Source organism: Rousettus aegyptiacus, unplaced genomic scaffold, assembly GCF_014176215.1.
Source record: "Rousettus aegyptiacus isolate mRouAeg1 unplaced genomic scaffold, mRouAeg1.p scaffold_m13_p_17, whole genome shotgun sequence".
In the NCBI taxonomy this organism is placed as follows: domain Eukaryota; kingdom Metazoa; phylum Chordata; class Mammalia; order Chiroptera; family Pteropodidae; genus Rousettus; species Rousettus aegyptiacus.
The window spans coordinates 10711647-10726977 of record NW_023416292.1 but is presented as its reverse complement, the minus strand read 5'-3'; the positions used below and the strand labels follow the sequence as shown (position 1 = coordinate 10726977).

Here is a 15331-nt window from a genome sequence, read left to right as displayed (position 1 = left end):
CACAAATCATTTAAATGCAAAAGAAGCAAATGGAGAGTTAGAAACAGCAATGTCTGGCAATGTGTGGGTTGTAAATAGCTATCACAGAGCTGTGAGTATTGCAACAGAGGCTTGAGATGGAACAGGGAATATGTCAAATCGCTATGAGAATGAGTCTACCATGAGGTCCTTTTTCTGGAATATTCTTGTAAATTTATTTTATAGTTTTGTACAAGGTTGCTTGGTCGACACTCACAGGAAACTGAATGCCCTTGGCAAGTGAACTGACATCTAAGTATCTCTGCAATTTCAACATCAATTCAGGCCATCAGAGCACTTAATAAATGCCGTTACAAGAACTGTTTCTGTATGTGCCATATTATGCAACTAAAGTAACGATCACTTCATCAATAACAAAAATTCACTTTTATATTAAAGGCAACCTTTGTGGACGATCAAGGCATGCTAACAAGTTACAAATAAGTTGAATTGTTTAGGTTAGGGTAAAGGGAATGTGGGTCCTATGCATTTAATCCTAACATGTGATTTCCTGAAGTATTGATTAAGGAAAGGCTTCAAACTTACAATCTCCTATAGAAAGAGCATAAGATAATCTTGATTGGGTTCACATTCAATTCGCTATTTGGTTTACAGGTAATCATAGAGTGAGCATTAAGGAAATGAAATTGAATACATGGTTCTAGTGAAGAGTTTGAGCTTAAAGAAATAGAGCTCTAAAAGGCTTATACTCGTAGAGATGATAAAAGTAATTACTCATAAAATTATGCAAAATCTTAGTTTCCATGACATTAATGGCTTTAAATCAAAGTTCACAGCGTTCTAATGTGTATTTGTGCATTCTTGAATTGTAAGAAGTTGATGTCTCAATGTCATCTGGCATTTTGGAACTATAATCAGCCTCAACACCAAACATTGATAAGACATTTATTTGTAATCATATGAAACTAGCACAGCCTTGGAACTCAAGGCAATCACTGACAATCATAAAAATGTTCCCGAGAGTCCAATGTTTAGGAACAACTTCTTGTGTGTGTGTCATAAAGTACTTAACTGGCTATTTTTTTTTTTACTGAAAAAAGAGATACTGGAAAGTAAGCAACCCCAGGGAAGGGCCAAACAATACTTTGTTTTCAGAGTAGGTTATACTGTAGATCTTAAAATATAAGTGACACCAGAAGTTCTGATTTCACTTATTTTTTCCTTTATTCAGATGCTCAAATGTTCATGTTCATCAAAACAATACAGAATGTTCTCAATGCCTTCCTCCTCTGTTAATATCATAATCAGAATTTAATTAAATCGTGTTATCATAGCTATAATCCTAAAAGCAGAGTCACAAAAATTTGAAAATTTTAAGCGATATGAAAATTCTAAACTGCTGGTACAAAGCATTAACACCCAATTGGGTTCCATCAATAATGTATGTACATCTGGTTCAATGACAACTCCTTTTAATGGGGTATTTGATTGATCTCATTCATTTCTCCTTTGAAAAAGGACATAGATTGGCATAATGGCCAAATCCATATTTATAATTATAAATATAGCAAAATATGTATAATTACATAGTTCCTCAAAAATTAATAAGTAAATAAATAAGAAATTGATAAATTTCTGTAGGGCACAATTATATATCTTTTTTTTTTTTTTTTTTTGGTTATTATTTCCTTGTGGGGGAACTAGTTTCATCCAAGGAGGAGGCTATCCTTCAGGGAAGGACTCAAATCACACATTCATGACACTGCATCTGATCTCTTCAACCATGCAGGCAAGATTATTCTGAAAGACTTAAAGAATCCATAATGGGAAAAGCAAGATAATAAAAGATGCTCTCATTGCCAAAGGACTTTGTGAGAAGATATAATGGTAGGTGGGATTACTCTTCATTTTTACACCACAAAAATGATCTTCATCTATCAATAATATGCCTAAGGCTGCAGGACCCTTAGACATCTCACTCTTAACCTCTGGCTACACGTCAACACCATGATTACTTAATGCTAGATCCTGTAAACTACTTTGAAAGGTTCTGGCAATAAAACCAGAGAGTATCTCAAAATGGCCTTTACTCTCACTGGCACTGAATTCACATACAGCACTCGTGGAGCCTAGGCAACCGTGATTGGCATATTTTAATCAATTAGAAGTCACCTCTTCTTATCTATTTATAAGTGTGTGGACTTTTTCACTATATTGGCCATATCAGTCTGCAGTGTTATTTACAGACATCATTTGCTCAAGAACCTTCTCTTCTAACATCAGTGACATGCAGTAGTCTTCATCCCTGGGGCTGCTTCTTGGACCATTATACATATCAAATTAGGTTCAGCCAAGAAGCAGCATCATAGAGCTTCATTGTAAACTTACATACAAAGGCATCCCATGGTACCACTGGGGAACATCTCTGGAAAGCAAACTCATATTCTTCACCGTTTTGTCCTTTCACAGTATTCTGGAAACTAAAGCAATGCCTTTGGTTTCTTTGTATGAGATAATATTTCTGTGTGAGTACCCCTTGGGACCACTGAAAATCCAACAAGGGAGGAAACGACTTCTTGAAAGCCACACCGTTGGCATGTGATTCCACCAGAATATTGCAGTAGTCACTCTCTAGGATAATACTAGGTGGAACCATATAAAATTGCCAATATCCAAGCACATGTTGGCCTACAAAATGACAGCTTCATATTAGCATGCAAAAGAATGATACTCGTGTTTTCATAAATAGTGTTAAACATGCTAAAACTCATTGCAGCGTGATATTTATTACTGCAGCATTAAAGCTAATTTTCATAAGCAGAAAAACGTTAATAACAAATTCATCTATTAGGATCTTCTAGTTCTACTGTGAAGTGTATATACTTGTTTTAAGTCAAAGTCCATACGTCTGAGAATGCTATTCTGAGAAAACATGGGCTAACTGTTGAATCTTTATTGAATACTCAACTTGTGTCCAACTTGATATATACCTGAGAAATCAGGGGGTATTATCTAATATTTAAGATGTTTACATTTTGTAGAAGTAAATTTGTATACTTGATATCTAATATTGCACGCTCAGATACATTCGAGCTGCTAATTTGATAAATAAACTTGAGACTCATTACATGTAACTTAGTTTTTCAAAAATTCTATAGTTATATGGAGATGGCACTTGTTTTTTGTTTCTAGGGTTTTGTTTTGTTCTAGAAAAAAAAAATCTACATAAAGTCCATAAAAGAAAAATGCCACAATTACATTCCACAGTTAAATGGACTATTATAAATATTGGCAAAGGCCAGATATTCTAAATCTAACAATAATCATTAAAAAAAATACATTTCTGATTTCATGTGGAGAAAAGAGATGGAGTAGTACATTTGCATATTTTATACAGAACACAGGTGATTAAATCATTCTATATTTAGAGTCTGGTAAAGAAACAAGTTTTTCAAGGTTTCCCCAGAGTATATCTTTCAAGTGAGCAAGGCAATATGCAATAATGTTTTTAATCTATTGTTTTTGTTGGAAACAATTTGAATCAAAATCTATTTCATGGTTTCGTAAAAAGGCTTTCCAAGTCCTTGAATGTTTTTCCAAGTAATGTGTGACCTAAATTTAACCACACATTAATTAGGAATTCTTACAAAGAAGCATTCTTAAAAAAATAAAAATAAAAAGACAATTCCTATAACTTAAAAAAAAAATAACATATACTATAGGAAGCAATTTCTGCATACCAGACTTTAGAAAGCACCTCTAAAAGTAAACATCTTGCTTACTTTCCCATGCCTTTCCTTCTTTTGGGGGATGACGCCATTGCATGTCAAAGCTATTTTTATACAAGCTGATGATGCATACAGCTTCCTTGCTCTTCTGAAAGTGTAAATTTATTTGCTATTAGTGGAAACAAAAGCTTAAAATCCACCAGAGAGTTAGTTGGAGGGGGACAGCATCAACAGGGCCAGAAACGAGAGGTGCACTGCTGGGTTATTGGAGTTGTCTCCCCTGGTTACATCCAGTTTGGAAGATCTTTCTAATCATCCAAGGAATACACAAATTATTGGGCATTTGGAAAAAGAAGAATTAAAAAAAAAAATCACTCGTGGTCTATAAATAGCTTTTGGCAACATTCAGATATTCAGTTTTTGATTGTGTTAATAGTTATAATCATTAAATCTGCTTTCAACTACTTTCATATAACATAAGCATGTTTCATATAATGAGATATTTCGAAGTCATCAATATCTCACTTCACCGTTATCAATATCTCACTGAGTAGCTACATGTAACATTGTTTATATAACCATCCTCTATCATTGAATGAATTTATGTAACTGCATCCTGATTCAGTGACCACTTGCAAAGTCGTCATAGAGATGATTTATATAATCAGACAAGGACTGAACTTGAAACAATGAAATTCTCTCATTCTTTGAGCCCTGCATGAAATGACACTGCTATGCAGAAAGAATAAAACGTGGTCGCGACCCTAGTCCTTACGACACTGAAGGAGCCAGAAAACCACATGGGGGCCCGGCGTACTGAAACCTGCATCTCCCCAGCTGTACATGTTTTCATGAGTTTTCCTAGATTCCATAGTATTGTATATTATTAATATTCTGTCAGAATATTAATCTCTGTCTCTCTTTCTGGCCCCCTTCCACCTCAGCCTAAGTCAGAGGGAAAGATTAATAAAAGAAAAGAAAAATACGGAACGAGAAGGTAAAGTCAGAAAGAAACAAAAGGGCAAATAGGGAAAAAGATAAAGGTTGCTTAGTTAACAAAGAAAAGACAGTTCTAGAAGAAGTAGCTAGGAACTTAATACGACTTACAGTTACTCTATCTAGGAAGTTCTTTTAAAAGAGGGTGTCCTTAAAATAGGATTTGCGTAGGCAGAACACTGAGATCAAGGAGACACAGCGTCGAAGACAGAATTTTTATACCATTTTTGCCTAAGGCTTACCACACTAGCCAGCATTTATGCATGCACTGTTTATAAATAAGGTCTGAAGTTCTAAACTGGTGAGAAAAAAAAATAGCCCGAACCGGAACAAAGGGAGTTTTACTCTGTCAATCACATGCATCCATAGAATTCCCAAATTCAGAGATTCTGTTGACTTTTCCAATAGAATGTGACTGATCTCTGCTCATTTGATTCTCCAGTACACTTATGCCTATATTTCCACAACAGATACAAGTTTAAACAGATTTTATAGGTTTTTAAAACAAATCATTTTTTTCCTGCTCTAAAAGATTACGACAAGCATTGAAAAATCTCAGGCTCTGAAGACACACATATCCAGCAAAGAGACTACTTAACTCAGCTTGTATTTGAATAAATCAAATGTCCCACAATCAAATTAGTCCTCTAGAAGGGCCACATATCACAATATCAAACTATTCCAATAATATTCTGATAGACAGTTCCTCTGCTTCAGGCCCTGTGAAATGTATGTATTTCTCACCTCAACTGAGTTGACTCATTGCCATTAAATAAGTCTGTAACAAATTCCTGTGCTTTTGGGTTCCAGGTAAAATTTCTTAATCTGTGGCAGAGTGAATTTACTAATAACTTGCTAACATTATGCAGGGAAAAGGAAGTCTTGAAACTGTTTAATATGTTTATATTTCTTGGTTCAATGTCGCCAAATCGAGACAGCAAAAATAGTATATGAATAACTTCCCCAAATGTAGTGATTCATACTCCTCCTGTCTTAGCTTCATAGCTTTTCTCCAAGTTTCCCCCGTCTTTCTCAATTACACACCCAAACACCAGTTATAGTAAATACCGAATTGGTTGAAATCCATTTTGTTGAGAAACAGGAACCCGATAGAATTTCTTATACTTTTTCGAGCCAACTGGAATGATAGAGCTACCCTTTAAAAACTATCCAGTAGTTATTGCACAAAAATGCAATTAAACCCTGCCCTCGGGCACCTCTCGGGCTGACTTGAGAGTGTCATACCACAACCATCAGCGCTGAAAATGAGCCTGGCATCGTTCCCCATGTTTTCTACATTAGTCATTCACATATGCTGTATTGTTCATCTTCATTCACACAAGAGAACCAGTCCTGAAAGCATTGCAGAGCACCACCACTGTGAAAGGGAAGATGTCCCCAAATCCGCAAGAGAGTGTGAGATTGGAGGGTCCTCTCAGTGGAGGACGGGTCTAATGCCTGGAGAAGCATCAGGTCGGGCCAGACATCCTTAGTGATCACATCTCCTTCTCGCGGACCCCCTCAAACCAAGAATGTGGTTATGCTGGTGGGACATGCAGGATATGGTTAAACTGGGCGAGAAGAGAGAGGAATGAAAAGTCACAGCAAAACCACGTGGAGTCTCTCAAGGGCCCAGAGGGGGCATGGAGCTGGAAGAGTGCTGGCATCAGGAAACGACTGGACACACTTGGACCTCTCACTTTTTATTTTTAATCACCTACTGTGCATCTGCTGGGTGTCCTCTAGACAGCGACCTCTCTTTAAATAACTATTTGCAACCAGATGTGTGAGACCAGAGGTGTTTCACCAGCTCATAAAAATAATCCTGTGGGGGGTGGCTCCATAGTGTAGTGGTTAGGACGTCTGCCTTACATGCAGAAGGTCCTGGGTTTGCGCCCCAGTGGAGCTATGGACTGGACCCCGGGTGCACTCCGCGAGTGTGTGCGAGGAGACACCCCACCTTCAGAGATCCAGATCCATGGGTCAAGGGTGGAAGTGGGCGGGGGATTAAAGAGGAGAAAAATAATAAGAATAATCCTGTGACCATTATCATATGCTATCTCTCAACAGAAATCAGAAATATATCATTTAACTTTCACAAAAGCCGTGACACAGAGAGGCTAAATGGATTACTAGTTTAAGATAGTAAAAATAAGAAAAATAAAAATAAGTAAAAACAAAAGAATTAAAACATTTTTATTGTTTCAATCTCTGGTCTTGGTGTTACCATTTAGCTATCTTATAGAGTCTGTTGCTTAGTTTTGATCATAGTTATCGTTTATAGTATTATTTCTGTGTGGAAACACTTTAAAGGTTCCAAGCACTAAATAAACTTATAAATAAAATTTTTTAAAAGAATTCATTCATAAGTTTCAAACTGGGTGAACACCCTGTTGATTTTATCCTCACGTGTACAATGTATCCTGGTCATCAGGCCTCTTTTATGACTTGGTCACATTATAGCCTATGTGTTTCGTGTAATGCTAACTGCTCAAAACTTGTGTCACATTTTGTGCTTACTGATTTCTAAGTATACATAAAATCACTATGATGGATTTATAGAATAGATTACCAATTGCATATTACAGATCGTGACAGAGTAAGACTTTGCAGTAGCATCTGACATAACTAATCTCTCTCACCTCGTGACAGAACACCATGCCCTCTAGCCTCCCTCTGGTCTCCTAGGTGGCTGTCTCATCCCCCTCACCTTCGAGCCCCTGGTTCTGCTCCTCTCCATCCATCCACACTCCTAGGGGATGCCTCTTAGACTCAAGGCTTTACATATCCCCAATATGCTGATAACTCTCAAATGTATTCTTTGCCATGGATGTCTGAAAGGCAACTCAAATCAATCACATGCCGCATCAAACTCCTGAGCCTCCCCGAAACCTGCTCCATCTGATTTTTTTCTGTCTCATTAATTGGCCATTTTTTCCCAGTTCTTCCGTTCCAAAACCTATGAATCATCCCTGGCTTCTTTCTCTCACTCCTCACATCAAATCGTTAGCGTTACCTTTGGAATATCCCAATCCGATCCCATCTCATCACATCCCCTGCTTCTGTCCTCATCCACACCACGACCGTCTCACCCCGGTCCTCGCAGCTGATCCCACTCCATCCACTTCCATTATACTCATCACAGGGCAAAGACAGCGGTCTCTTTAAGTATTGTCAGTTAGATCACGGCCCTGCTCTGCCCGAAGTCCTTCCAGGGTCCTGCAACCCACTCCGAGTAAAATCCAAGATCCCTAACACGGATTTATGGGGGCCCCACAGGATCTAAGGCCCTGCTACTTTTCTAGCCTCTTCTCACACAAATTCTCCTTTCATTCACTCCTAACCGTGCGGCCTCTCCGCCAGGAGCGTGCCCGCTTCCTGGCCCGTGCTCTCGCTCTCCCCCTCTGTCTGGAATGCCTTCCCCCGTTATTCACGTGTCCGTCCACAGCTGGCCACTCACAGGCACACCTCGTTTTACTATACTCCACTTTAGAGCACTTCGCGGATGCTGCGATTTTTACAAACTGAACGTTTGTGGCGACACGGCACGTCCAGTAAGTCCATCGGTGCCATTTTTCCGACAGCATTGGCTCACTTAGTGCCCCTGTGCCACTATCGGTAATGCTCACAATATTTCAGACTTTTTCATTGTTATATCTGTTATGATGACCTGCACTCAGTGGCCTCGGGTGGTACTATTATAATTCTTTTGAGGCACCATGAACCACACCCATATAAGACAGAAAACAGTGAATAAACGTTGTATGTGTTCTGACAGATCCAGCGCCCAGCAGCTCCCCTCTCTCTCCCTCTCCTTGGGCCTCCCTATTCCCAGAGAGACAACGATATCAAAATTAGGCCGGTTAGTAACCTCACAATGGTCTCTCGGTGTTCATGTAAAAGAAAGATTCAAAGGTCTCTCACTTTACGTCGAAAGTTAGAAATGATTAAGCTGTGTGAAGAAGGCATGCCAAACGCTAACACAGGCCGAAAGCTAGGCCTCTTGTGCCATTTAGCCAAGTTGTAAATGCAAAGGAAAAGTTCCTGAAGGAAATTAAAAGTGCTCCACCAGTTTACACACAAATGATAAGAAAGCAAAACAGCCATATTGTTGATGTGGAGAGTTTTAGTGGTCTGGATGGAAGATATCACTGGCCACAACATTTCCTTAAGCAAGACCCTAACTGTTCAACTCTGTGAAGGCTAAGAGAGGTGAGGAAGCTTCCAGAAAAAAAGTTTGAAGCTGGCAGAGGTTGTTCCTGAGGTTTAAGGAAAGAAGCTGTCCCTATAACATAAAAGTGAGACGTAAAGCAGCAAGTTATGACTTAGAAGCTGAAGGGAATTTTACAGAAGAGCTAGCTAAGGTAATTAATGAAGGTGGCTACACTAAACAACAGATTTTCAATGTAGACAAGACAGCCTTCTGCCGGAAGAAGGTGCCATTTAGGACTTCTATAGCTACATAGGAGAAGTCAATGGCCAGCTTCACAGCTCCAAAAGGCAGACTGACCCTCTTGTAAGAGTAAATGCAGCTGGTGACTTTAAGTTGAAGCCAGTGCTCATTTACCATTCCTCAGACCCCAGAGCCCTTGAGAATTATGTTGTACCTACTCTGTCTGTGCTCTGTAAATGGAACGACAAATCATGGATGACAGTATTTCTATTTACGACATGGTTTCCTGAATATTTTAAGCCCATTGTTGAGATCTATTGCTCAGAAAAAAAAGGATTATTTTCAAAATACTATTAGTCATTGACAACCAGGAGCTCTGATGGAGATGTACAACGATTAACGTTGTTTTCATGCCTGCTAACCCAACATTCACTCTGCAGCCCATGGATCGAGGATTAATTTCAACATTCGAGTCTTATTATTTAAGAAATACATTTTATAAGGCGATAGCAGCCATAGATAGTAATTCCTCTGATGGATCTGGGTAAAGCAAACTGCAAACCTTCTGGAAAGGATTCGCCATTCTAGACGTCATTAAGAACATTCATGGTGCATAGGAGGAGGTCAAAATGTCAACATGAGTAGGAATCCGAAAGAAGTGGATTCCAACCCCCATGGGTGACTTGGAGGGGTTCAAGGCCAGTGGAGGAAGCAACTGCAGAGGTGGTGGAAATAGCAAGGGAACTAGAATTAGAAGTGGAGCCTGAAGATGTGACATAGATGCTCATCTCATGCTTCTTATGGATGAGCAAATAAAGTGGTTTCTTGAGATAGAACCTACTTCGGCTGAAGATGCTGTGAAGACTGTTAAAATGACAATAAAGGATATAGAATGCTACAGAAACTTAGTTGATTATGCAGTGGCTGAGTTTGAGAGAATCGACTCCAATTTTTAAAAAAGTTCTACTGTGGGCAACATGCTCTCAAACGGCATCACATGCTACCGAGAAGTTGTTCATGAAAGGAAGTCAATCAATGTGGCAACATTCACTGTTGTCTTATTTTAAGAACCTTCCCTAGCCACCCGAACCTTCACCAACCACAGCCTTCAGCCACCCCAACCTTCAGCAACCACAACCCAATGTTGATGGCCATACGCCATCGACATCAAGGCAAGACCTTCCACTAGCAAAAAGTATGAGTCGCTGAAGGCTCAGAGGATGATTAGTGCTTTTTTTTTTTTTTTTTTTTTTTTTTTTTTTAGCAATAAAGCATGTTTTAAGTAAGGTACGTGCTTTGTTCTTTGAGACGCAATGCTATTGCACACTTAATTGACTACAGCATGGTGTAAAAATAACTTTTATATGCACTGGAAAGCCAAAAAATATGTGTGACTTGCTTTATAGTAACACTTTGTGGCAGTGGTCTAGAACCCGACCCTCAGTATCTCAGAGGTATGACTGTATTATCTTTCAGATCACCATAGACCTTCCCCTAGCTCAGCGCGACATGGTCAGAAAAAGCTCCCAGCCCCTGGCTTTGCCCTAGGGAGAGAAAAAGTTGGAACATGAATCAAATGTTATGGGTTTTGGGGGTGCTGCCCAAGAGACTGATTTCCATTTTGCACATCCCAGAGCACTGAGAGCACCTAGCCTACTAGGATGCCTGGGAGATACTGAGAACAACAGTGAGCTGGGCAGCTTGCATCTGCTCCAGAAGACTCATAGTATGGAGGTCGATATAGCTTGGTAACCTCTCCCTCAGGGGGAAAGAGAAGAGTCCAATACTCTGGCTTTAGGGGAGCGGGGTGAGGCGCTACCCAAAGGAATAGTTTCTGTCTTGCCCGACTCAGAGAACTGATGGGATGCAGCATACTCTAGAAACCTGGGGACCACTGAGAGTAAAAGAGATCTAAGTGGCTTCCAGCAGCCCCAGAAAACCTGCAGTACTGCAGACAGACACCAGGGGTAGCAAGAGAACTCCTGAGAATAGCTCCTGAAAAAAGAAACTGGCAAATCCATCTATCTAATTGGGACTTTACAATTCGAGAGCAATCAAATCCACAGAAAAGATTTGAGAAGCTTCTCAAGCTGGACTGACTGGAGAAAGTCTTTTGCTGTAGGGAGTCAGTATGTAAAGACTGAGAGAGTGACTGTTTTTCAAATGAACGGATCACGACACGAAGTTACAAAGCACACGAAGAAACAGGGAAGCATGGCTCAATCGAAGGAACAAAATAAACCTCTAGACACAAAAATATAATAATATGCCTACTCGTGAGGTTTTAAGGGATGATTAAATAGGAAAATAAATGTGAGAAAAACACTGAAATTTATGAGAATCATATAAACGAAATGTAATTCTAATAAATGATTACTGGCCATTTGCCTTCCTCCCTATTTAAGCATTGATCTTGGTCTTTGAAGCCATGGCATTATAAAGATTTCTTTTAGCAGAAAAATTTACATTCGAAGAGAAAAAAATAATTTCTTAAAGCCATCAGGTTATAAAGATGAGTAATATGACAATAACTAAAGGGCAATTTCTGTACTGAAAAATACTGAATAAGCAAAAAAATAAAATTTTTAAGAAGCAAAAATACTCAATCAGCAGCGATTATTAATAAAGCTAAAGTAGATTGCCTGTGTGGGGCAGAAAGAAAAAAAAAATAGGTCATATACTGAGCTCCACTTGCTGCCATTCCAAAAACAGTGTAGCAAAAATAATCGGTCTCCACCTCTAGATTGTTCCCACCTGCCATCACCTTCAAGCTATTTTCACAATTCCGAATAAACCTGGGTGGTACTGAACAGTGGGACTGTTTTCGAACTCACACAGGCTTTCCTCCAGCATTGTCCTGAAATTCCAGGCCTTTTTTCCCCCACATCCAAGACCAGCTGCTTCACTTCAGATGATAAGAATCAGATGCTTTAATCCAGAGATGGGATAAGGGTTGGGAGAAACAACAGCAAACAAACCTAACACTTTTTAAGCACCTAAATGCTGTACTTGGATTATCTCTTCAGTCTTCACAGAAACCCTATTTTATAGGTATTTTTTCCTCATTCCAGATAGATCATCTATAGCTTGAATAACTCAAGCTATTCAAGATGACAACTTTAGTAAAGCGCTCCACTGGAATTTAAAAGACATCTCTCTGATCCCAAAGTTGAGGCTTTTACCACTACTCCAAGACAACTTCTGGGTCTTCTTCTAAAGCCTAAAGGGATTCTTCAAAGATTTTCAGTGCCTCTCAGAACTGGAGGCACAAAGAAGTGAAGTGGAAGTTATTTCATGTAGGAAGAAGAAATGTGGTGGGCGGGACAACGATATAAGTTGTCAGGTTTATTTTTAATACAGAAAATGCCACCATCTAAAAACATCAGAGAATTCAGTATAGAAGTATGTGATGAGCCTTTTCAAAATTTAAGTCAAACAAGTGAGATGCAGAAGTGTCTGCATATAGTAGGAGCTGAACGAGGGTCAAATAATATTAGTTTTGATAGTTTTCAATCAAACTTGAATAATAACTTGTATGTGTATGCTATAAACAGAGGGCTCTGAAGGGCAGAGGTAGCATCTGGGAATCCGTGGCAAGAGGAAATAAAAGAGGAAAAGTCCTAGCACAAGAAACTGGATTAAAACCAATAATTTCTTCCCTCAATCTACTACTCCAACTCATTAAAATGATGTAAAATCAATGATGACTCACGATAATTTTCAGTCCAATTTGAGTTACATCAGGTAAGAAAAGCAGATTCTACAGAAAGATGAATATGTGCTCAGTTAAAATGTTTTCAACAATCGGTCAGATCTCTCTCTGAATGAAAATTCTGGGCTTTTTTTCTGAGAAAGATTCTTAAGTTTGACTTATGTTTTATAAAAAAGAAATCTCCAACAAAAATATAGCCATCTCCAAGGAGCCGAACTAAAATTTTAAAATCATTTTGGAAATAAATTTTAGAACAAAATGTTTTTTTCCCATAAAAATATTATTCTATTATAGAATAAATTAAAACTAAATTAGTTTTTACTCAAAATCCCCATTTTTCTGTGCAGTAGTAAATTGCTTTTAGTTGAGGTTTAGAGAAGCAGTGATTAATCACATCTCCCTAGACACTTAAAAAAAGACAGTTATCAGAGTTATACTTGGGCTAGATCAAAGACGTGAGATACAACCTGTTAATGAAAAGGGGTGCCCATCTCCAGGGGTGGTCACCTCACAAACTCATCTTTTCTATGGTATGATGGTCACTGCCACGATTAACTCTTTTTCTGCCTTATGTTTTCCTCTCATTTGTCACAGCAAAGCCTCCTAAGAAGGCAATGAGCATCTAATCAGAAGGGCCTCCAGCAAGGTAAGCCCATGTCCATGGGTGACCACTGGCAGCTCTACAATGAGACAAAGGGAGAGAGAGCAGGGAGACACTAAGACATAAACAGAGAAGAGCAAGAACAGGAGAGGCTGAGAAGGAACAGTGGGAGGGAGGAAAAGAAGAAGAAAAGATGGCAGAAGTAAGAAAAGAAGGAAAAAGTACAGAAAGGAGAAGTCTATGCTAAGGAGAAAGGACTAGGGACCCCCAGCGGAACTTCAGGACGACAGTGTACTATGAGTCGTCCCCCTCCAAGTCTTATTCTTTCTTTCCCCACAAACAGAGTAATAACCCCTCTGTGCTGTTACCTGGATGAGTTCGTCGAGCTCAGTCGAATTGACACAGGAGTGTTGGGAAATAAATGTTTGCTTCTGGATCACGATGGTGGTCCTCTGTGAAATCTCGTGAGGCTGCTCCAGTGCTTTGAAGACGGTTGCTCCGATGATCAGGTAGAGGACAACCACCAGGAAAATCGTGGAGACCGTCTTCCATTTCATAACATTGATGGCCGTATCACTCTCCACCCGAGAAGCAAGCACTGCGGGTTTCGTAGAAAATGAGAGCCTTGGTTTGGAGTTCTGAGCGGCAGATTTTGGATCCAGTAAATCAGGTGCCGCCACTGACAATAACAGAGAATTAGGGTTAGCTTGGAGGGGATTAGCGGGGTGATGGCTGGACTTCTTTAAGGGGTCAGCAAAGGTCAACTAAACTCTGCTTGTTCTTATGGAACTTGAACCAGAAGTGCTCCCACTTGGTTATCTCCAGGACCACATATATGGGTTCAAAGAAAAGGGGCTGGGTCTTAGCTCTCTGCTGCTATTGGGGATCCAGATGGGAGATTAAAAAAAAGGGGGGGGGGTGGACAAAAAAACTTAAAACAATAAATGCCTGAGTTCTTCCTAACTTAATTGCAAAATGGATATCTGTCCACCATGCTAGTCAACAAAGACTTGCAGATCTCCTTAAAGGTGATACTAAACTGGATATCTGAGTACTCATGAAGAAGACACATGGAGTGAGTATTCCTCATCGCAAGTACTTAACACTCCATGACACAAGAAATCAATGTAAATAACGTTCTCTATTTTTATATTTGAATTCATTATAATAAAGCAATTGTATTATAAGTGAATTTGTGACCCAAACGTTGTTGCTCAAAGTAAAACATTAGTAATTTTCTGGTAAAACGTGGTGGTAAATAAATGACTCAATAGCTCAACATTTCTTTCTGTCTATCCTCTAAAGTAGTAAGAGAATGATTAAGCATCTCTGTATTTTGTTATTTGATCCCTGACATGTTTATAAAAACAAAAAGAATTACTACCCACTACGGCACAATACTAGGTGCCGCCAAGATATGACAAATTCCTGCCATTTCAACAGTGAAAGTCATCAAGAAAAAAAAAAATTAAACCCTTGTCTACACCTTGGACACTATATGGTCTGGACAAGGCTAATTGCTCCATTAGAGAGGATTTATGTGTTCCCTTACAAATTCCCATATACTCTGAGGTGACTCTAAACCCATTTATTATTCATCTCAGCTGTTCGAAAATATCATTAATGGATTCCTTTTTAGAAAATACAAGAGATAGTAGAATTCTACTTGCTAAGGGGAAAATAAGCCATCTACTACAATATATTTGATTGGAAAGGCAACATAGAACGAAAAGAAGTAATAGAATGGCCAAAATATAGGGAACTTAAAAAGGCCACCAACTCAACCAGAAAACTCAATTTAACATACACAATTGTTATATATATAAGTAAAATTAGTGTATACTGTATAGGTTTAATAAATTAATCTAATCTAAAAGACACTCTAGGTAAGTATACAAGAAATCTCTATGGAATCGTACCCA

General features: G+C 38.9%; 1 protein-coding gene across 9 annotated transcripts in view; it reads right to left on the bottom strand.

Moving 5' to 3' along the window:
• KCNK2 (potassium two pore domain channel subfamily K member 2) overlaps positions 1-15331 on the bottom strand; it is a 148324-nt gene that overhangs the window by 68892 nt on the left and 64101 nt on the right. For 5 of the 9 annotated variants that reach the window (XM_016166516.2, XM_016166518.2, XM_036234501.1 and 2 more), the window contains one exon: positions 13778-14088. In XM_016166516.2, the coding sequence (XP_016022002.2) occupies positions 13778-14088 (311 nt within the window). The remainder of the gene's footprint in view (positions 1-13777; positions 14089-15331) is intronic. The other 4 variants (XM_036234502.1, XM_016166520.2, XM_036234500.1 and 1 more) reach the window with 1 other exon arrangement.